Raw genomic sequence first — 23,382 nt, forward strand, 5'->3', positions numbered from 1 at the left:
CCAATTCATTTTTTCCAATTAAGGGGCAATTTAGCGTGTTCAATCCACCTAACTTGCACATCTTTGGGTTGTGGGGGCGAAACCCACGCAAACACGGGGAGAATGTGCAAATTACACACGGACAGTGACCCAGAGCCGGGATCGAACCTGGGACCTCGGCGCCGTGACACTGCAATGCTACCATTGCGCCACCGTGTTGCCCTATATATATCACAAATAACAGTGAACCCAGCACCGCCTGAGGCACACTGCTGGTCACAGGCCTCCAGTTTGAAAAACAACCTTCCACAACCACCCTTTGGGATTGGTCGCCAAGCCAATTTTGTATCCAATTGGCTACCACGCATGGATTCTGTGAGATTTAACCTTTTTGCAACCTACCATGAGATATCTTGTCAAAGGCCTTGCTAAAGTCCATGCCGACAACGTCAAGCGCACTGCCCTCATCTACCTTCTTGGTTACCCCTTCAAAAAACTCAATCAAATTCATGAGACATGACTTTTCCCTTACAAAGCCATGCTGGCTTTCCCTAATTAGCCCTTGTCTGTCTAAATGCCTGTAGATCCTGTCCCTCAGAATACCGTCTAACAACTTACCCACAGGCTCACTGGTCGGTAGTTCCCGGGCTTATCCCTACAGCCCTTCTTAAACAAGGGGACAACATTTGCTGCCGGCCAATCTTCAGGCACTTTTCCTGTGGCTGTCGATGATTTAAATATCTCAGCTAGGTGACCGGCAATTTCCCACCTGGCCTCCCACAACATCCTTGGATACGTTTCATCAGGTCCCGGAGATTTGTCTATCTTGATGCTCTTTAATACCTCTAGCACCTCCTTCTGTGTAATATGTACACTCCTCAAGACATCACTTTTTATTTCCCCAATTCCCCTAACATTCGTGCCTTTCTCAACAGTAAATACTTACAAGAAGTATTCATTGAGGACCTCTCCCATCCCTTGTGGATCCGCACATAGATGACCCTGTTTATCGTTAAGAGGCCCTACCCTCTCCCTAGTCACTCTTTTGCCCTTTATGTATCTGTAAAAGCTCTTTGGATTTTCCTTTGCCTCATCTGCCAAGACAATCTCAGGCCCCCTTCTTGCCATCCTGACTTCTCTCTTACCTCTACTCCGACAAGCCCTATACTCTTCAAGGGATCTACTTGATCCCAGCTGCCTATGCATGTGGAATTACTCAGCACACAATTACTCAAACAAGTTACTGCAGTTCAAGAAAATGAGAAATCTTGTTGACAATAATTGTGTGGTTGTCATACAACAGGAGGGAAATTCAACAATACAGGCAAGGGAAACTACACTGAAAGAGTTCCAGGCATCTGAGAAATCTTTGGATTATTGACACAGAAGATAATTATTCTGGTCTCATCCATTGCTTTTGTTATCTCTAGATTCAATTCTGATAACTGTATCCGACCAAGTGCCACTCAATCACCCCAATTATTGCTTTCCTAGTCTCAAACAAGTTAAATTTAAAATCTCCTCTTCACGTTCAAAGCCTCTTCATAGCTTAACCCCTTCTTGCTTCTGTAATCTCCTCTAGCTTGATAATAGCATTTGCAACAGCTTTGAGTGTGATGCTCCAACAGGACAAATGTATCTGCCAGTTTACAGACCTGTTCTCAGCTATTTTCTGCTGGTTGTATAGAGTGTGAAAACCATTCAGTTCCTCCAGAAGGCCGGCGGCGAGCATGTTTTCGACGCGGAGATCCAGACGCTTATCGAGAACTAGAGAGAAAGTGAAGAACTGTAAGGTTTGCAACATTTTGTAAAGATTTGGTGCAGGGGAGGAGAGAGGAAGAGGAGGCTCACAGAACAACCACTGTCAGGGGCCAGTAGAAGGGTTGCACCGCAGCCACTGCCGGGATTGGGAGATTGGGGCATGGGATTGTGTGTGTGTGTGGGTGTGTTGGGCGGGGGGGGGGGGGGGGGGGGGGGCAGGAGGGTACCACCACAGCCACCAGGAGCTAACACTGATGTGAAGTAGCATTATGCCAACTTGGCCCAGAAACTTGCCTCCGATTGCAATGCCTTCCAGCTTACTCGGTCAAAACCCAACCATATCTCTGACATCGCCCGTGGTGGTGGTTTCTCAGTTCTCTTTGCTCTGCCCAACTGAACTTATCCCTACTCGGGCAGCACGGTAGCACAGAGATTAGCACTGTTGCTTCACAGCGCCAGGGACTCGAGTTCGATTCCCGGCTTGGGTCACTGTCTGTGTGGGATCTGCATGTTCTTCCCGTGTCTGCATGGATTTCCTCCGGGTGCTCCGGTTTCCTCCCACAAGTCCCGAAAGACGTGCTTGTTAGGTTAATTGGACATTCTGAATTCTCCGTGTACCCGAACAGGCGTCGGAATGTGATGACTAGGAGATTTTCACAGTAACTTCATTGCAGTGTTAATGTAAGCCTACTTGTGACAATAATAAAGATTATTTATTTACTCATCTGGCATCTTTTCTCCTCCTCTCAATGCCTCATTTTCTATCATTCCTCCTCTCATTTTTCCAAGTCTCCTCGCACTTCACTCCCAAATTTCATTCTCATTCTCCTCACTTGGTGACTTCCAATTGAGAACTCCCCTAGACCATTCCTCAAAGTTGTTTACTCTCACTGAACCTCACTGAAGGGAATCTGGTATTTATGATAGGTAAAAAAGGAGTATTGATTATAGATTTTTAAAACAACGCAGTTTGAAAACCATTTTAAAATGGATTCTGTCCTAAACTACAGAGCTGAATTAATCCCATATCAATTTAAAAACCACATCTCTTACAGAAAAATCTGCAAGCACACAGAATTTGTTTGGAACATTTGCTAAAGTACTGAACAGTGCAACAATTTCATCAAGGTCAAATTAACACCAGAGTTAACATGAATTTGCCATTGTTCAAAATGTGAATATTATAACAGTCAGCAAATATCAACCTAATGATAAGTGTAAGCTTACATTCCAACACAGAAGGAATCCAAAGATACAACATAGTCAAGCCTATGTTGCACATTGATGATTGACAACTAATCATTGAATCAAATGTATTGAAGACTCATCCAAACCAATCAGCATGTTACAGGGGTAGGAACAGATTGATAACCGACACAATAGCCTAACCCAGTCGATGACCCCCGCCCCAGACCGTCCTAGTACCTCCCACGGATAATCCCACTCGACCCGGTCAAAAACCTTTTCAGCATCCATGGCTACCACTATCTCTACCTCCCTACTCTCCGGGGGCATCATAATCACGTTGAGCAGCCTTCTTAGGTTGGCCACCAGCTGCCTCCCCTTTACAAACCCGGTTTGGTCCTCCACAATTACTGCCAAAGCACCGCTGCCGAGACTTCTCCAGTATCGTTCACCTGCAGGTAATTCTGCATGCATTTCCTCAGCCTCTCACACACCGCCTCGTCCGCGAGTAGTCCAACTTCCAGCCTCCATGGTGGGCGCTGAAAGCTGTCCTTACAAAACTGCAGGTCTACCCAGAGCGGAGCATGGTCCGATATGGCAATTGCCGAATAGTCTGCCCCCACCATTCCGGCCAGCAGGTCCCTACTCACAACAAAGTAGTCAATTCGGGAATATACCTTGTGGACATGGGAGTAGTACGAGAACTCCCTCGCCGTCGGCTGGCTAAATCTCCACCGATCTGCTCCCCCCGTTTGCTCCATGAACCCTCTCAGTTCCTTTGCCATCGCTGGCAACCTGCCCGTTCTTGAACATGACCGGTCCAGGCTCGGGTCCAGGACTGTATTAAAGTCCCCGCCCATGATCAGCTTACGCGAGTCCAAGCCGGGGTCTTCCCTAGCATCCTCCTAATAAAATCCACATTCGTCCCAATTAGGGGCATACACACTGACCAGGACTACTCTCACCCCTTCAAGCTTACCCCTCACCATAACAAACCTGCAACCCCCATCCACAACAGTGCCCTCCGCCTCAAATTGTACCCTTTTATTAATCAGGATCGCAACCCCCCTCGTCTTAGAATCAAGCCCCAAACGAAAGACCTGACTGACCCAGCCCTTCCTTAACCTAACCTAGTCTGCCACTTCAGGTGCCTCTCCTGCAGCAAGACTATGTCCGCCTTCAGAACCCGCAGATGCGCAAACACACGCGCCCTTCACTGGCCCATTTAACCCTCTAACATTCCAGGTGATCAGCCTGGTTGGGGGGCACTTCGCCACCCCCCCCTTTGCCGATCAGCCATCCCATTTCCTTGGCCAGCCCCCCAGCCATGTGTCGCGCTTCATCTGGCCCTCCTCCTGACCGGCTCCACCCATGACTTCCTCACTGTTGCCATGCCCAGTTTCCATCCCCGTCAGCAGAACGACTCACCCCCCCCCCCCCCCGCAACACCATCATATCACCTAACCCCTGCTCTAATCTAACTATATGCACCCCCCCCACCTTGGCTACCGTTGACTAGCCGCACTCAGCCAACCTGGGGCTCCCAGCCTCGGCGCCAGCATGTCTCCCACCCATTGTTCCCAGTCACCCCTATCCCGACCCATCCATATCACTTCCCCAGATCAGCCCTACTTAAGCAAACACTCTATACAAGTCATAAACAACCCCCACAATAGCACAATTCAAGTTAAACAAGAAAAAAAAAAGAGAAAAGAAATAACAGGCACTCTCAGTCCTTCCCATACAGAAACAGAAAGAAATTGCACAAAGTTCCCCATAAGCATCCATTTTAACTCAACCCTTTTAACTGTTATCTTTATTATTTTCCGCCCAGCCAAACTTCAACTAATCAAAGAGTCCAAACAGGAGACATTCAGGTAACCCACGCAAAAAGCACGCAAAAAAAACCACATCCCTACCACCTTCCAACACCCTAAAAAGGTCGAAAAAAGAAACGACAAAAACGGACCCAAACATGCAGGCACTTTTCAAAACGGGAGAGACACCACATATACTTAAAAGCTCTAACATGAGTCCAAACGTCCTCAGCTCAGGGCCAGCCCTTGGTTTTTAACGAAGTCCATCGCCTCTTCGGGTTCCTCGAAATAGTGGTGCTGACCCTCATACGTAACCCACGGTCGCGCCGGAAAAAGCAGCCCGAATTTCACCTTGTTTTTATACAGTATCTCCTTCACCCGCCTGTAGCCTCCCCTCCTCCTGGCCACCTCAGCGCTCAAATCTTGGTAAACACGCAGGGTGGTATTGTCCCAAGTACAGCTTTGTGTGCTCTTTGCCCATTGCAGCACCCATTCCTTGTCCAGGTACCTGTGAAAGCATACCACCATCGCTCGTGGGGGACCCCCTCGTCTCGGCTGCCTCACCTGCACTCTGTGTGCCTTGTCCACGGGCGTGGGAAGACCTCGTTCCCCAGCAACTTCTGAAACATACCCTCCATATATGCGGCAGCGTCTAGCCCCTCTTCCCCCTCCAGGAGGCCCACGATTCTCACGTTCTGCCGGCGAGATCTGTTGTCCAGGTCCTCCAGCCTTTCCAGAAGCACTTTTTGCTGGTCCCTCAGCCTCCGAATCTCCACATCCGCCACCGTTTGAAAGTCAGCCTGCTCCTCCACTGACTTCTCCAACTGCTGGAGCTTCTCAGCCTGATCATCCAGCCTTTTTCCCATCCGGTCAATCGACTTCTGTAGCGGCTCCAAGTTGTCACGCTTCAGAGCCAAAAAGCCCTCCAGTATAGTCTGCAGCTGCTCCATTGTGGGCTGGGCTGTCGGCGCCTTGCTCTGAACACCAGCCATGCTGGTCTCTCTCACAGCCTCCACTGTGCCCTTACTCGACCACTTCTTCTGCTGTTTACGGTCACACCGGCTTCTTAGGTCCACCCAATTCTGTATGGGTCCAGTGCCTGAGTACTATTGCTTTCCAGTTCCATGCTCAAAAGCGCAATAAAGTCGGGGGAAAAGGTCCAAATGTCCGACCGAAACAGGAGCCACCAAATGTGCAATCTACTCCCTCATATCCGCCACCGGAAGTCCTGGGCAGCCATCTTCATTCATGAATCACCCTATACTATTTGCTTGACTATCTACTATCTTTATTTCGTATTTTCATATTTCTATTCTAACTCTAAGTCTGCGCAAGCTGTTTTGCTTTGAGCAAGAAACCATTACTGTATTTTCAAAGTTCAAGTCGTTTGTAAGCTACTAAGTTTAATTATCTCTTAAAAGTCTTAGGCTGGCAGGGGCTTTCTTGAGAACATTTGATTTGTAACCACAAGAAGATTTCAAACTCTCAATTATAATCAATAGACACCCAATAAAGATTTCATTTCGCACCCGAGACGTGTAGTGCAATTTTCGGCTTAGTTAAGTGCATACGAGACTACACTTAATCATGGGTAGATTTCAACACTCACTCTGCATATGCTGAACTCTGAGAGAATTAATTCCTCAAAGAGCATCTGAAACAAAGCTGAACCAATAGGAGGAAGATCTCAAAATAATCACAAATTGCTGAGAAGTTACAGTTCAATGAACAGCAATACTTCAATTCTTTAAGATTACAACATGCCAGAGTCCCGACTGCCAAAGCAAATCTTCTTCGCCCAGCTCAAGGAAGGCTCCCGAACAAGAAGAGGACAATGGAAACGCTTGAAAGATACGCTGAAGGCTTAACTCTTGAAATCCACCATATACTTCAATGCCTGGGAAACCCTGGGCTGGATTCTCCGATTGTGAGGCCATGTCCTCACGCCGGCGTGGGAACAGTGGCGTTTTATGCCCGGAAATTCAGCGTAAAACTGCCACTGATCTTACGTGTAGCTGGGGGCTAGCATGCCGCCAGCGTAGAGCACCTGGCTCTAGCTGCTGATACGGCCCAGAGAATTGCCGGGTCCGTGGCCACGAATGCGCACGACGGCAGCCTGCAGCGGCCGCGGTGCAACATGGCGCTGGCTGCGGGCGGACCTGGCCTGCAAAATAGTGCCCCCCCTTTGGCCAGCTCATGCAACCTGGATCACCCTCCCACAGTGCCCCCAGCCTCAGTAAAGTCCACGCTGCCCGCGGATCGGTCCTCCCGGCTGTGGTGGCGTTGGACTGAGTTCGCAACGGCTACGCCGAGTTCCCGACGGATGAGACCACACGTGACCGATGCAGTCAGGAACTCGGCCGGTCGGGGGTGGAGTATCCGGGGGCGGGCCTCAGGCAACGTCCTGAGGCTGTTGATACGTCGCGTGGCTTACTCCTAGTGTATGCCGCTTTGGAGGGGGCGGAGCAGCGTGAAAGCGGCACCGCCCTCAATTTGTTGGGAACTTTGATTCTCTGGCTGTTTGCCGACACGATTTCGGCGTCTGTGACTGGAGAATCCAGCCTCCTTGATCAGAAGAGTCCTTCTTGGAGGAGCTTCCTGATCGAAGGGACACACTTCTTTAAGCACACCCGACAGCAAGAGGAGGCCTGGAGGGGAGCCTGAGAAAGGAATACCCATGATGTAGAGTCCAAGGACTGATCCCACCTCCCAGAAACATCTGCCAAGTGTGCAGTCGAAGATGCGGCGCTAGGATCGGGCTCATCAGCCATGCGACCAGAACCTGCGACCAGTGACATGGAGTTCCTCAGATGGACAATCATACTCGTTAGCGAGTGATCACCAAAGAAAAAGACTGTCAGGTGAACGTAACTGGTTCCCATATGGAGCGTATCGAGCGGATGTTCGGCAGCAGAGAGGAAAGACAAGAAACAAACAAACTTTAGTATTTAAAAAACAAAACACAGATTCTCAAAAAATATCCACAGTACCACTTCTGCTGCTGCCCAGTCAGAGGTACAATGCTCTCAATATATTTCTGATTTGTTTTCAATTGGTGCACATATCTACTGCCAGGGTACCCGAGCCCTGGGAAACAGTGCAAAATTTAAACCAGGTTCCCAACTGCACTGTTCAAAGCTGTTTCAAACACTATAATGGATAATGCTGCCTCTCAAGAGCTTGAAACATGCAAACAATAATCGCCATGCACATAGCCAGTTGAAGAAGCATTCTCCAAGCCACTTGTGTATTTGCAATCACTGCCCTGTGAGGTTGGGGGGGGGTCAGGGGGGAGGTGGTGGTGGTTAATATTAATGCCTGTGATGCAAGTTGCATCATCAAGCAGATCGGTTTATTCACTTTCTCTTACCAGGCAGGTCAGTGTGCAGCCACAGTATGCAGGGTCGTGGAAAACGCAGTGCTCCTCCGAGGGGACCTCCCCCTTCCTCCTGGCACTGCTGCAGTAGAAGCTTGCTGTGAGGAACTCCCACCTCCTCGTAGACCTGCAGACTTCTGCGCAGAGAAAAACTACACGTTACTGAGTTACCGAGAGGCAGGTTACTGTCACTAGTATAAAGCCTTTATCTCCTTAGATCTGGATGTAACTTTAACACACTTACAATGTTCCCACTTGTGGGGAGTCCAAAAAGAGAAGTCACAACTATCAGGCAATCATCAATAGATCGGATAAGGAACTTTTCTTCTTCTCCCAGAGAATGGTTAGAATGTGGTATTTGCTATGCAGGGAGTAGCTAAAGCAAATAGCATAGCTGCATTTGTTGGGAAGCTAGATAAACACATGGACAGAGGAATAGAAAGATATGTTGATCGGGGGAGACAAGGTAAGGTGGGAACAGGCTCATAAGGAGGATAAACAGCGACATGGACTAGATGTACTAACTGACCTGTTTCTGTGCTGTATTAGTGACTGTGAGGAGAGTCGTGTAGAACTTCACACGAATATAGAAAGGTAGTGGAATGGGCAGACATGTGGCAGATGAAATTCAATACAGAGAAGTGCAAAGTGATTCATTGTGATTGGAAGGAAGAGGAGAGATAATATAAAATCAAGGCACAATTCTAAATGGGGTGCAGTAGCAGAGGGACCACGGGTAAATGCACATAAATTGTTGAAGATGATAGGGTAAGTTGAGAAAGTGCTGATAATAAAGCATACAGGAGCCTGTGCTTTGTAAAAAGGAGCACAAAATACAAAAGGAAGTACAAAACACTGGTTTGGCTCAAATCCTGGACACTACACTTCAGGAAGGACGTGAAGGGATCAGAGACAGTGACTAAAAGAATCACAAGAATTGTTACAACTCCTCTGATGGCAAATGCGAGGGTATCCCAGAACCCAGAAGGGTAACTTGGAAACTGTTTCGTAGTGGTGCATGTGTTTTTGGTATAATGTGAGGAACGATGTACAAACCAGTGAGGAACAGTCTAGTCATTGTGTAAACAATTAATAAAGAATGTTCATTAACTTAAAAGAAAGATAAAAACACACGTGCAAGAATGACTATAATACGCTATGACATTTAAGTGCACTGATGACTATATACACATGTTACATGGAACTATCCCTTGGTCCCCAAACCTCTGTCACTGAACTCTCAGACACTCCTTTTCCCAAACCAGCACCCAATATTAAGTAACTCTAAGAGCTAAATTCAGCAAATAATTACCACAAACAGGTTAAGGCGGTCACATCTGGGAAATATCTTCAGGTTCAGAGAAGGCAGAAAATGGCGACTTCTTTCTGGAGACTATAATTGCAACTTGATGTAGATCTGATGGTAGCACTCTCTCTCTCTCTCTATTATTGTCCTACAGGTATACTAGTTCTTTCCTTTTTATTCACCCTGTGGAACCGGCTTTTGTCAGGTATGTGTCCTTCCCTTATCTCTCCACTTTGAAGTTACCACCTCTATAGCCCCATTGTTTTCTCTCATCAGCTATGTAAAATACTTTCTCCAGACGTCTGCCCCCAACCAACTCCCCGTTTTGCTTTGTTTTTTTCATCTTAATTTTTCCTCAATTCTTAACAGAATGGTTCCAAGGATGGATAGACTGACAAAGCTGGGGTTGTTCACCTTAAAGGGAAGGTTGAGAGGAGATCGGGTAGAGACATTCAAAATCAGGAGGGATCAGGACAAAGTAGATAGGGAGAAATTATACCATTGCTTAAAGTGTTGAGAACCAGGGAACACTGATTTAAATGGCAAAAGAACCAGAAAGCCTGTCTCTGTGAATCATTCTATTCAGATAATAGAGTCGTCACAAAGAAGCCTCTTCCTTTCTGTAGGGTCCCTGCTCTTACAAGTACATTGCTGTTTTTGGTAAGTCTGTAAGTCAGTTTCTTTGCCATATTGCTTAACAAAAAAGGAGGGAATCTTAAGCAGTTTCTTAAAGCTGTACTGTAACTGTTATCCATGCCAGTTTGTCCAGGGAACAGGTAGCACATTAATCCACAAGGAGATACGACGTTATGGGAGGCTAGGGAAGAAATTGCCGGTCACCTGGCAGATATTTGAATCGTTGACAGCCACAGGAGATGTGCTTGAAGATTGGAGGATAGCAAATGTTGTGTCTTTGTTTAAGAAAGGCCACAGGGAAAAGCCTGGGAACTACAGACCAGTGAGCCTAACGTCAGTGGTGGGTAAGTTATTAGAAGGTATTCTGAGAGATAGGATCTACAGGCGTTTAGAGAGGCAAGGACTGATTAGGGATTGTCAGCATGGCTTTGAGAGTAGAAAATAATGTCTCACGAATTTGATTGAGATTTTGAAGGGATAACCAAGGTAGATGAGGGCAGTGCAGTCAACGAAGTCTACACGGACTTTAGCAAGGCCTTTTACAAGGCATCGCATGGTAGGTTGTTGCATAAGGTTAAATCTCACGGGATCCAGGTGAGGTAGCCAATTGGATACAAAATTGGCTTGACAACAGAAGACAAAGGGTGGTTGTAGAGGGTTGTTTTTGAAACTGGAGGACTGTGACTAGCGGTGTGCTTCAAGGATCAGTGCTGGGTCAACTGTTATTTGTTATTTATATTAATGATTTGGATGCAAATTTAGAAGGCATGGTTAGTAAGTTTGCAGATGACACCAAGATTGGTGACATAGTGGACAGTGAAAGAGGTTATCTAGGATTGCAATGAGAACATTGATCAATTGGGCCAGTGGGTCGATGAATGGCAGATGGAGTTTAATTTAGATAAATGTGAGGTGGTGCATTTTGGTAGATCGAATTAGAGCAGGACCTACTCAGTTAATGGTAGGAAGTTGAGGAGAGTTATAGAACAAAGAGATTTAGGAGTACAGGTTCACAGCTCCTTGAAAATGGAGTCACAGGTGTTCAGGGTGGCGAAGAAGGCATTTGGCATGCTTTGTTTCAGTGGTCAGAACATTGAATACAGGAGTTGGGACATCTTGCTGAAGTTGTACAAGACATTAGTAAGGCCACATTTGGAATACTGTGTACAGTTTTGGTCACCCTATTATAGAAAGGATATTATTAAACTAGAAAGAGTGCAGAAAAGATTTTCTAGGATGCTACTGGGACTTGATGGTTTGAGTTATAAGGAAAGGCTGGGACATTTTTTCCCTGGAGCGTAGGAGGCTTAGGGGTGATTTTATGGAGGTCTATAAAATAATGAGGGGTAAATAAATAATAGATTTATAGGTCTATAAAATAATAGGTCTATAAAATAATAGATAAGGTAGATAGTCGACATCTTTTCCCGAAGGTGAAGGGGTCTAAAATTAGACAGCATAGGTTTATGGTGAGAGGGAGAGATACAAAAGGGTCCAGAGGGCCAATTTATTTACACAGAGGGTGGTGAGTGTCTGGAACGAGCTGCAGAGGCAGTAGTAGAGACAGGTACAATTTTGTCTTTTAAAAAGCATTCAGACAGTTATATGGGAAAGATGGGCATAGAGGGATATGGGCCAAATGCGGGCAATTGGAACAAGCATAGTGCTAAAAACTGGGCGGCATGGACAAGTTGGGCCAAAGGGCCTGTGTTCATGCTGTAAACCTCTGTGACTCTGTGGCCTCTGGTCTGCTCATGGAGGTTGCCTTGGCTAAGCTGGTGGCTCTGTGGCCTCCGGTCTGCTCATGGAGGTTGCCTTGGTTAAGCTGTGGCCTCCACACATGAGAGGGCTTCTCCAAACACCAACACAAAATGGTCCAAGTGGGGCCTTAATTGCATACGTTTGCTGCCCGATTCCATGGAGTGAGAAACCAAAAGTCCCACAAGGGAGGAATGCATCAGGGAGCCAGCCCAACATGACTCCCCACTATTTTTCCACTCACCACAGGGCAGCGAGCATTCAGAACAAATGGGGGAATTTTACGATGATTTGTCAGAGTGTCAGGCTCTGACTGAAAACTGGCGTGTATCTCTCCAAATGCACAGCCAAATTTTCTCTCCAGATTTTCTGACACTAAGCAATAAAATTTGGGGACCTCCACATCTAAAGTCTCCCTTGATTCAAAAGTGGTAGGTCGATCAGACATCAGCTGAACATCTTTCATGCTGTTCATGCAGTTTACAGTCAATTCAGTATCTTTAGGTTTAGTTACTCATAGAATGTAGGAAATGTTCACTTGTATACAGTGAAATCCCAGAAACATCAATGTGATGACAAGATATTTTAGTTACAGTAGTGGGCAATCTGCGACCAGAGGGCCACATGCGGCCCATCCAGGTTGTGAGTGGGACCCCACGAGATATTTTGCTGACTGTCGCCCTCGAGCATGGTTGCCACATTGTGCAGCCCACTGAGAAGGAGGGACACTCATGTGGCCCACTCACTGATCTAGGCTGCCCATCACTGCTTTAGTACCACTGGACGAAGGATTAATAATGACCAGCACACCAGTGAGAACTCCCTAGTTCTTTTTGGTGCAATCAACATAAGAACATAAGAAGTAGGAGCAGGAGTAGGCCATCTGGCCCCTCGAGCCTGCTCCACCATTCAATGAGATCATGGCTGGTCTTTTGTGGACTCAGCTCCACTTTCCGGCCCGAACACCATAACCCTTAATCCCTTTATTCTTCAAAAAACTATCTATCTTTATCTTAAAAACATTTAATGAAGGAGCCTCTACTGCTTCACTGGGCAAGGAATTCCATAGATTCACAACCCTTTGGGTGAAGAAGTTCCTCCTAAACTCAGTCCTAAATCTACTTCACCTTATTTTGAGGCTATGCCCCCTAGTTCTGCTTTCACCCGCCAGTGGAAACAACCTTCCCGCATCTATCCTATCTATTCCCTTCATAATCTTATATGTTTCTATAAGATCCCCCCTCATCCTTCTAAAGTGGGCACATTCGACAGTGCAGCACTCCCTCTGTACATACTGGAGCATCAGCCTGATTTACGGTCAGGTCTCTGTAGTGGAACTTGAACCCTCGACCTTCAGAGTCTGAGGCGAGGGAATGGTATGAACTGAGCCAAAGCTGACACCCCCATGCAGTTTGTAAGAGTTAACTCCAATATAGGGGACTTGACTTGAGTGAAGACAGGAAACTAGGAAACAGCACGTGGACTGGATTGAATTAGACCATCATTAAGTTAACTCCATCTGACGAAGGGGAGGTAGGTAACAGTGCTCAGTCTATAAGTATCACTCAGATTAAGCTGACCTTGCTACCTTGCGTTTATCATGTGGGTGTAATTTTTCTGCCATTTCAGGGTCCACCTCAGCCAATTGTTTGTAGAGTTCTTGACAGTCGAGTTTTTCCAGTTCTTCCTTCCTGTTGGGCGATGAGGTTCGACTCCCAACCCTCCTGTCTGTAGCAGAACAAATCCCCCCTTCCTACAGGGTAGAGCATAACAGCAATCAACCAAAATACGGGACAGGAGAGTCACAAATTAATCACAGCAAGTGAGAAATAGAGCAGCACAACTTAATCCCCCTGAAGTGAGAGACACAGACTCCTAGAATATTAGTCTGAAGGTGACTGAACAGGTAGACGAGGGTAGAGCAGTTGATGTGGTGTATATGGATTTCAGCAAAGCGTTTGATAAGGTTCCCCACGGTAGGCTATTGCAGAAAATACGGAGGCTGGGGATTGAGGGTGATTTAGAGATGTGGATCAGAAATTGGCTAGCTGAAAGAAGACAGAGGGTGGTGGTTGATGGGAAATGTTCAGAATGGAGTTCAGTTACAAGTGGAGTACCACAAGGATCTGTTCTGGGGCCGTTGCTGTTTGTCATTTTTATCAATGACCTAGAGGAAGGCGCAGAAGGGTGGGTGAGTAAATTTGCAGACGATACTAAAGTCGGTGGTGTTGTCGATAGTGTGGAAGGATGTAGCAGGTTACAGAGGGATATAGATAAGCTGCAGAGCTGGGCTGAGAGGTGGCAAATGGAGTTTAATGTAGAGAAGTGTGAGGTGATTCACTTTGGAAGGAATAACAGGAATGCGGAATATTTGGCTAATGGTAAAGTTCTTGGAAGTGTGGATGAGCAGAGGGATCTAGGTGTCCATGTACATAGATCCCTGAAAGTTGCCACCCAGGTTGATAGGGTTGTGAAGAAGGCCTATGGAGTGTTGGCCTTTATTGGTAGAGGGATTGAGTTCCGGAGTCAGGAGGTCATGTTGCAGCTGTACAGAACTCTGGTACGGCCGCATTTGGAGTATTGCGTACAGTTCTGGTCACCGCATTATAGGAAGGACGTGGAGGCTTTGGAGCGGGTGCAGAGATTTACCAGGATGTTGCCTGGTATGGAGGGAAAATCTTATGAGGAAAGGCTGATGGACTTGAGGTTGTTTTCGTTGGAGAGAAGAAGGTTAAGAGGAGACTTAATAGAGGCATACAAAATGATCAGGGGGTTGGATAGGGTGGACAGTGAGAGCCTTCTCCCGCGGATGGAAATGGCTGGCACGAGGGGACATAGCTTTAAACTGAGGGGTAATAGATATAGGACAGAGGTCAGAGGTAGGTTCTTTACGCAAAGAGTAGTGAGGCCGTGGAATGCCCTACCTGCTACAGTAGTGAACTCGCCAACATTGAGGGCATTTAAAAGTTTATTGGATAAACATATGGATGATAATAGCATAGTGTAGGTTAGATGGCTTTTGTTTCGGTGCAACATCGTGGGCCGAAGGGCCTGTACTGCGCTGTATCGTTCTATGTTCTATGTTCTAACTCATCAGAACATCTCACTTACATAGGATTTCAATCACATAGACATAGAATTTACAGTGCAGAAGAAGGCCATTCCGCCCATCGAGCCTGAACCGGCCCTTGGAAAGAGCACCCCACTCCGCCCCATACCCGTAACCCGGCTGGTTTAGCACACTGGGCTAAATCGCTGGCTTTTAAAGCAGACCCAGGCAGGCCAGCAGCAGTTCGATTCCCGTACCAGCCTCCCCGAACAGACGCAGGAATGTGGCAACTAGGGGCTTTTCACAGTAACTTCATTTGAAGCCTACTTGTGACAATAAGCGATTTTCATTCATTTCATTTCACCCAACCCCTTTGGACACTAATAAGGGCAATTTAGCATGGCCAATCCACCTAACTTGCACGTCTTTGGACTTCCTTACATCTACTGTACAACAGAATAACATGGCAAAATAACAGCAGCACCCAACTGTAGGCTGAACTGGTATGTATTTCTACAATGGCGCACTGTAATACTTGCAAAGAGGAGACCTAAATACACTCAACATCTGAGCATACAGAACAAATGTAATGATCAGATTCAGAGCAGCTTAGCTCGTCCTGTATATTCGCTGGTTTGTTTTAACTGGTAAAGAGAGGATTGATGAAGGCAGTGGTGTACATGGGCTTAGAAAAGGCACTTGATACAGTGTCACTGAGCAAAGTTATAGCTGATGAAATAAAAGGGAAAGTAGCAACATGGATGCAGAATTGGCTGAATGACGGGAAACAGGATAATGTATGTTTTTCACGCTGGAGGAAGGATTGTAGTGGAGTTCCTCATGGGTCAGTGTTGAGACCCTTGTTTTCCCTGATACTGTAAGGGACCTTCCTGGTGATTCCCTTATTTCCGCTGTTATCATTTTGATGGGACATATATCTTTAAGTCGAGCAGGAGAAGTAAGGAATTCAAAAGGTTACAACGTGGTACATGGTGCTAGCTTTGGGCAACAGAATTCAGACTTTGCGGCACCCGAGAGATCGGCAGATATAGGAAGACTGACTATAATGAAGGCTGAGGGGAGAGGTATTCAAACCATGAGGGGTCTGGACAGAGTAGATAGAGAGAGACTGGCCCCACTCATGAAAGGATTGAAATTGAGGGTGCAGCGATTTAAAGTAATTAGTGAAAGAAGCAAAGTGATCGGAGGATTGTTTTTTCATGTAGTGGTTAGAGTTTGGAATGCACTGCCTGAGAGTGTGGTGGAGGGAGGTTCAATCGAAGCATTCAAAAGGAAATTAGGCTGTGACCTGAAAAAGGAAGACTGTGCAGGATTGCAGTGAGAAGACAGGGGAATGGCACTAGGCGATTTGGTCATTCAGAGGGCTGGGCTACATGGTCGTGCCTTCACTTTGGTGATTCTGTGTGATACAAAATAATTAATGCACTGCGTTCCCTGACATATGTAAGTAATTTGAATTCACTGACAGAATTATATTTTCCCCTTCAGCCTTAACACATTATCGCCATGAAATTGTCACTTTGACAGAGGGTTAAGTCTCCCCTGCCATTATGTGACTCAATACTCATCCCCCTCGCCCACTCTGTGATGCCCTGTCCGTGATACAGTGCTCAGTGATGGTTGATGAGCCACAATACAAAGCTCAATAAGACCCTTCCCAGTACCTTTGTGTCCACCAGCACTTTCCAAAGCAATGACTCGATGTAGTAATTGGTTCCTCCCACGATAATTGGGATCTTCTGTCTGTCAACGATATCTTCAATGTGTGAAGTTAATGAAAATTTATTTCGTTCAAAGTTTGAGAACTGCATTCATCTGAACATTACACAAGGTTTAGGCCATGGTTAGGTATAGGCTGAACGTGAGCACAATCTCTTGCCAAGCCAGGGAATACAGCACAACAGGTGCAGAGGGAGAAGGATTGTAACATTAAAAGTCTGAGAAGGATCACGATCAGTTGGTAACACACTCACCTGAGTTAATAGGTCATGAGGTTCAAGCCTCATTCCAGAGACCCCACTGCAGTGTTAAGGGAGTGCGGCACTCTCAGAGAATGCAACCTTAAAAACCTGAAGCCCCTTCTATGAAAAGATTGTCCTCATCTTAACGTAGCATAGGATCATAGAATACCTACAGCGGAGGGCATTCGACCCATCGAGACTGTATGACTCTCTGAAGGAGCGACCCACCAGGCCCACTCCTCCATCTTATCCCCGTGACCCACCTAACCTATGGACACTGTTATAAACTGCCTGCTTACCATTGGCTGGGGACTAATGACAATCCCACAATCCTGTGGGAATATGAGCTTCCCCAATGAGGGGGGGGGGGGGCAGAGAAATCATTAGCAGACTCCCTGTATAAATAAAGCTGGTCAGTTTGGAACCAGCCAGGAAGGAGTGAGCAGCAAGCGAAGTTGCTGCTGTTGTATATATATGTTATTGTAAATAAATGTTATTTCTTTGTATCCTTAAAACTCGTGCTGGATTCTTCGTGGCCCTCACAAAACTGGCGACGAGGATGGGATGTTATAACCTGCCTGATTACCATTGGCTGGGGACTAATGACAATCCCACAATCCTGTGGCAGTATGAGCTTCCCCAATGAGGGGGGGCGGAGAAATCATTAGCAGACTCCCTTTATAAATAAAGCTGGCCAGTTTGGAACCAGCCAGGAAGGAGTGAGCAGCAAGCGAAGTTACTGCTGCTGTTGTATTTATGTTATTGTAAATAAATGTTATTTCTTTGTATCCTTAAAACTCGTGCTGGATTCTTAGTGGCCCTCACAAAAGACACTAAGGGGGAATTTAATATATTCAATCCACCTAACCTGCACATCTTTGGACAATGGGAGGAAACCGGAGCACCCGGAGAAACCCACGCAGACGTGGGGAGGATGTGCAGACTCCACACAGACAGTGACCCAATGCTGGAATTGAACCAGGGCCCGTGGCGCTCTGAGGCACAGTGCTAACCACTGAGCCACCGTGCCACCCACTTCTCTCGCAAGTCAGCACTTGAGAAGAAAACTAACAACAAAATGCAAGACATCATGATTCCAGGAACCATGTTATCAGTAGAAACCAAAGCCAATGATTTAAGGCAGTGTTTCCAATCCCAGTATCAACACTGAGACTGACCACAGACTTAGTGAATTGATAGCAGCTCAATCACCTCACCTTGTGTCATAGGTTTCTGATCTCAAAATTTGTAAAACTTAGTTTGTTTATGGCCATCAATTGAAATTATAATTGGTCCCGGCCTCCTCAGACAAGACTGCTCACTATTCTGTAGTGTCACTCTACGCCATCTCAGTCTCGAGCCATCTGTTCAAACTGTCATGTCTGCTACCTCTAGATTGGACTTTTCCAAATGCTTTCATCAGCCTCCTGTCTTCCACTTCAAATAAACAAAAATCTTTGCTGGCCCCATCCCCCCACCCTGGATACAGACCGAGGTCACCCCCCTCCCCGACAGATACAGACTGAAGTCACCCACCTCCCCCCCCCCACCATGGACACAGACTGAAATCACTCCCCCGATAGACTGAAATTAATCCCCCCCCCCCCCCACCGATACTGACTGAAGTCAATCCCCCCCCCCCTCCATACAGACTGTAGTCAACCACCCCCCCCCCCCCCCCCCAATACGGACTGATTTCACCCCCACCTTGATAAAAGGATATTACAGATAACGCCTTATTCCTGAAGTCAACAACAGAATAGGAGACGAGGGGATCCAGGAAGCTGATCATGTGGTGAGTGCACAGTTGCTGCTCCTCATGTGTTACCTTGTTTGTGATGATGTCCAAACCTTTGTAAACCTATAATGTGCACATAAATATCAATGTTGTTACTCGGCTCTACTTTCCTATCTTTTGCACCTAATATACAGCCTTTTAAAGAGGCTTGCTCCCTGCAATACATCACCCAGATTGCCACTTTCAATTTGACCCTCCACTGCACCCCTGTAGTTCTGTGACTTCCCCACCTTTGTAAGACGCTTAATTACAGTTAAGCCAAGTACTAATCTCTGGATGATGGGGGGGGGGGGGGGGGGGGGCGGGGGGGGGGAGCTGAGGTAGGAGGGGACACCAGTCAGAGCGTTTACTGCAACAGAAAGTTGGAGATGAGGGAAGGGGAGGATTTGACGCTTTACATCAATAATTTTTTGTCAGAACTAGCAGGTTAACCCTTTCCCTCTCCACAGATGCTGCCTCACCCTCTAAATCATCTCAGCATTTTGCACTTAAGATATCCAAGATTTATAGTTTTTTTTTAAACTCTTTCACAGATGAAGGCATGGTTAATAATTGGCCTTGAGGGTTATGGTGAGCATCCTTTTTGAACCACTGAAGTCCCCGAGATGTAGGTACATCCACTGTGCTATTCACAAGGGATTTCCAGGATTTTAACCCAGCAGCAATGAAGGAATGGTGATATATTTCCAAGTCAGGGTGGTGTGTGGCAGGTAGTTGAGATCGTGAGTTTGGAAGGTGTGCCGATGGAGGTTTGACAAGTTGCTACCGTGCATCTTGTCTGTGGTACACACTGTGCATCAATAGTGGATACAGCAAGAGTATTAGCGAGAGGCAGCACGGTTTTGTGAAGGGGAGGTCATGTCTCACTAACTTGATAGAGTTTTTCGAGGAGGTCACAAAGATGATTGCTGCAGGTAGGGCAGTGGATGTTGTCTATATGGACTTCAGTAACGCCTTTGGCAATGTCCCTCATGGCACACTGGTACAAAAGGTGAAGTCACACGGGATCAGGGGTGAGCTGTCAAGATGGATACAGAACTGGCTAGGTCATAGAAGGCAGAGAGTAGCAATGGAAGGGTGCTTTTCTGATTGGAGGGCAGTGACTAGTGGTGTTCCGCAGGGATCAGTGCTGGGACCTTTGCTGTTCGTAGTATATATAAATGATTTGGAGGAAAATGTAACTGGTCTGATTAGTAAGTTTGCAGACGACACAAAGGTTGGTGGAATTGCAGATAGCAATGAGGACTGTCAGAGGATACAGCAGGATTTAGATCGTTTGGAGACTTGGGCGGAGAGATGGCAGATGGAGTTTAATCCGGACAAATGTGAGGTAATGCATTTTGGAAGGTCTAATGCAGGTGGGGAATAAGCAGTGAATGGTTGAGCCCTCAAGAGTATTGAAAGTCAGAGAGATCTAGGAGTACAGGTCCACAGGTCACTGAAAGGGGCAACACAGGTGGAGAAGGTAGTCAAGAAGGCATACGGCATGCTTGCCTTCATTGGCCGGGGCATTGAGTATAAAAATTTAAGTCATGTTGCAGCTGTATAGAACCTTAGTTAGGCCACACTTGGGAGTATAGTGTTCAATTCTGGTCGCCACACTACCAGAAGGATGTGGCTTTTTCCTAGGGTAGAGAGGTCAATTTCTAGGGGGCATAGGTTTAAGGTGCGAGGGGCAAGGTTGAGAGGAGATGTATGAGCCAAGTTTTTTTTACACAGAAGGTAGTGGGTGCCTGGAACTCACTGCCAGAGGAAGTGGTGGAAGCAGGGACAATAGTGACATTTAAGGGGCATCTTGACAAATACATGAATAGGATGGGAATAGAGGGATATGGACCCCGAAAGTGTAGAACATTTTAGTTTAGGCGGGCAGCATGGTTGGCACAGGCTTGGAGGGCCGAAGGGCCTGTTCCTGTGCTGTACTGTTCTTTGTTCTTACAACACCAGGTTGTCCAACAAGTTTGTTTTGAATCACTAGCTTTCGCAGCACTGCTCCTTCTTCAGGTGAATGAAGAGGTGGGTTCCAGAAACACATATATAGACAAAGTCAAAGATGCAATACGATACTTTGAATGCACGTCTTTGTAGGTAATTAACAGGTCCAGACGGAGCAACTGGACAGAGGGATAATCACAGGTTAAAGAGGTGTGAATTGTCTCAAACCAGGACAATTTGTCGGATTTCACAAGCCCAGGAGTTGGGAGAGGAGATCAATTGGGGAGGATGAAGTGAGGCACTACGAAGGGTAAACGGGACCTCCTCCTGTGCAAGGATGACCCTGATACAGTTTAAGGTGCTGCACAGGGTGCATATGACTCGGGTGAGAATGGTGGGTTCTTTCAGGGGGTAGCAGATGAGTGTGAGAGGTGTGGGTGGGGGCCAGCGAATCACGTGCACATGTTTTGGGGTTGCGAAAAAGTGTGAAGATTCGGGACGGGAGTTTCGCGGTCTTAGCCAGGATAGTGGAAGAGGAGGTGGACCCGGACCCTTTGGTGGCGATATTTGGAGAATCAAAGAAGCCGGAGCTCATGGAGAGGAGGAAGGCCGATGTCATGACCTTCATCTCTCTGATTGCACGGCAGCAAATTTTTCTGGAGTGAAGGTCGGAATCACCACCGGGGGTAGCGGCTTGGTTGATTGACCTGTATAACTTCCTGCAGTTGGAGAAGATAAAATATGAGTTATGGGGCTCTGCAGAGCGGTTTGAGAAAAGGTGGGGGATGTTTGTGACCGTGTTTGAGGAGCTGTTCGTCACGGAGGGGTTGGGGGGAAAGAGGGTGAAAAAAGAGAAAAGTTTGTCGACTGTATAGTTGATTGCTGGGAAGCATGTTTCCCAGGATGTTTATGTGTTGTAATAAAAGACATTTAAAAAAAAGGTTAGTGATGATGGATAGTTTCTGGTCCGATTAGTGATGCCAGTTAGTTTCCGGTCAGGTGAGTGACACGGTTAGTTTCTGGTGAGGTTAGCAATGGTGGTTAGTTTCTGGCAGGTGAGTGCCACAGTTAGTTTATGGTCGAGTTAGTGAAGGCAGTTAGTTTCTGGTCGGGGCGGCACGATGGCACAGTGGCTAGCACTGCTGCCTCCCAGCTCCAGGGACCCAGGTTCAATTCCGTCCTCGGGTGACTGCGTGGAGTTTGCACTTTCTCCCCGTGTTTGCGTGGGTTTTCTCCGGGTGCTTTGGTTTCCTCCCTCAGTCCAAAGATGTGCAGGTTAGGTGGATTGCCCGTGCTAAATTGCCCTTAGTGTCCAAAAGGTTAGGAGGGGTTACTGGGATAGGGTGGAGGCGTGGGCTTAAATGGGCTGTTCTTTCCAAGGGCAGGTGCAGACTCAATGGGCTGAATGGCCTCCTTGTTCACTGTAAATTCTATGATTCTACAACAGGTTAGTGACGGCAGTTAGTTTCTGGTCAAGTTAGTGACAGCAGTTAGTTTCTGGTCAGGTTAATGACAGGGCTTAGTTTCTGGTCAGGTCAGTGACAACAGTTAGTTTCTGGTCACGTTATTGACAACAGTTAGGTTCTGGTTAGGTCAGTGATGGCAGTTAGTTTCTGGTCGGGTGAGTAACAGTTAAGTTTCTGGTCAGGTTAGAGACGGCAGTTAGTTTCTGGTCAGGTTAGTGTTTAGTAATGATGGTTACTTTAGTGATGGTGGTTAGTTTGCTGATGGTGGTTAGTTTGCCAAGGTTCATAGAATCATATAATTTAGTGCAGAAGGCCATTCAGCCCATCGAGTCCGCACCGCTCTTGGAAAGAGCGCCCCACACCTCCATCCTATCCCCATAACCCAGTCATCCCACCTGACCTTTTTTGGTCACTAACGGCAATTTAGCCAATCCACCAAACCTGCACATCTTTGGACTGTTGGGTGTGACTGATTCTGAAGTTTCAGCTTTTCTTTGACGGGCGCTGGGATGCGGGGGGCCGGGGGCCTCGCTCACTCCCACATCCCCGGTGCCTCGCTACCTGCATGGAGTCGGCGCTGACGATCTCTCCGGCGAAGCGCCGGCCCAGCTCGAGCGCCAGGCGCGATTTCCCACAGCCCGTAGCCCCGAGAATCACAACCAGAGGCCGGGGGAGCGACATGGCGGGAGAGAGGGAGCGGGGGGGGGGGGCACAGAAACCACCGGGGAAGCGGGGAAATAGAAACCTGAAATGATCGGGGGGCCGGAAATGGGGGACGGATTGGCTGAGTTTGGTGTCAGCTCCACGCACGCGCAGAGATCTGGCTGGTTTATGGACGCCATCTTTATAAGGGTATGACTGCATTCTGCCGATCTTTAGAAGGGGCAAAGCGTAGATGTGCGCATGTGCAGCGCCATTGTTAAATGGAGCACGCGTCAGAAGAGCGCATGCGCGGTAAACACAAACACCAGGATGAGAGAATATTGTGACTTTCCAACCTGGTCTTTGGAAACTCCTAAGGATTTGCAAATGGAAACTCAAAGCTTTTCATTGGGAGATACGTGTACTGCTGTTATGTTATGATGTGGAGATGTGCCGTTGGACTGGGGTGGGCACAGTAAGAAGTCTTACAACACTAGCTTTCGGAGCACTGCTCCTTCACAGCTCCTGATTCACCCGAGGAAGGAGCTGCACTCCGAAAGCTAGTGATTCGAAACAAATCTGTTGGACCTTAACCTGGTGTTGTAATACTTCTTCCTGCAGTTATGTTAGCCAGTGTTTTAAACTGTCTCACAGTGCCAGTAATGTACCTGTTCCTTAGTTGACTGTGCAGT

General features: G+C 47.0%; 1 protein-coding gene across 3 annotated transcripts in view; it reads right to left on the reverse strand.

Annotated features, from left to right (window-relative positions):
* Positions 1-22,785, reverse strand: part of trit1 (tRNA isopentenyltransferase 1) — a 55,987-nt gene extending 33,202 nt beyond the window's left edge. For 2 of the 3 annotated variants that reach the window (XM_072502238.1, XM_072502231.1), the window contains exons 1-6: positions 22,610-22,785; positions 18,571-18,710; positions 16,553-16,649; positions 13,399-13,571; positions 8,113-8,255; positions 1,635-1,746 (exon numbers count right to left, since the gene is read on the reverse strand). In XM_072502238.1, coding sequence (XP_072358339.1) covers positions 1,635-1,746; positions 8,113-8,255; positions 13,399-13,571; positions 16,553-16,649; positions 18,571-18,710; positions 22,610-22,729 — 785 coding nt within the window. In that variant the 5' untranslated portion in view covers positions 22,730-22,785. Of the gene's footprint in view, positions 1-1,634; positions 1,747-8,112; positions 8,256-13,398; positions 13,572-16,552; positions 16,650-18,570; positions 18,711-22,489 lie in introns of all 3 variants that reach the window. The other variant, XM_072502248.1, reaches the window with a different exon arrangement.
* Positions 22,786-23,382: the final 597 nt, after the last annotated feature.

Source organism: Scyliorhinus torazame, chromosome 1, assembly GCF_047496885.1.
Source record: "Scyliorhinus torazame isolate Kashiwa2021f chromosome 1, sScyTor2.1, whole genome shotgun sequence".
NCBI classification, from domain to species: domain Eukaryota; kingdom Metazoa; phylum Chordata; class Chondrichthyes; order Carcharhiniformes; family Scyliorhinidae; genus Scyliorhinus; species Scyliorhinus torazame.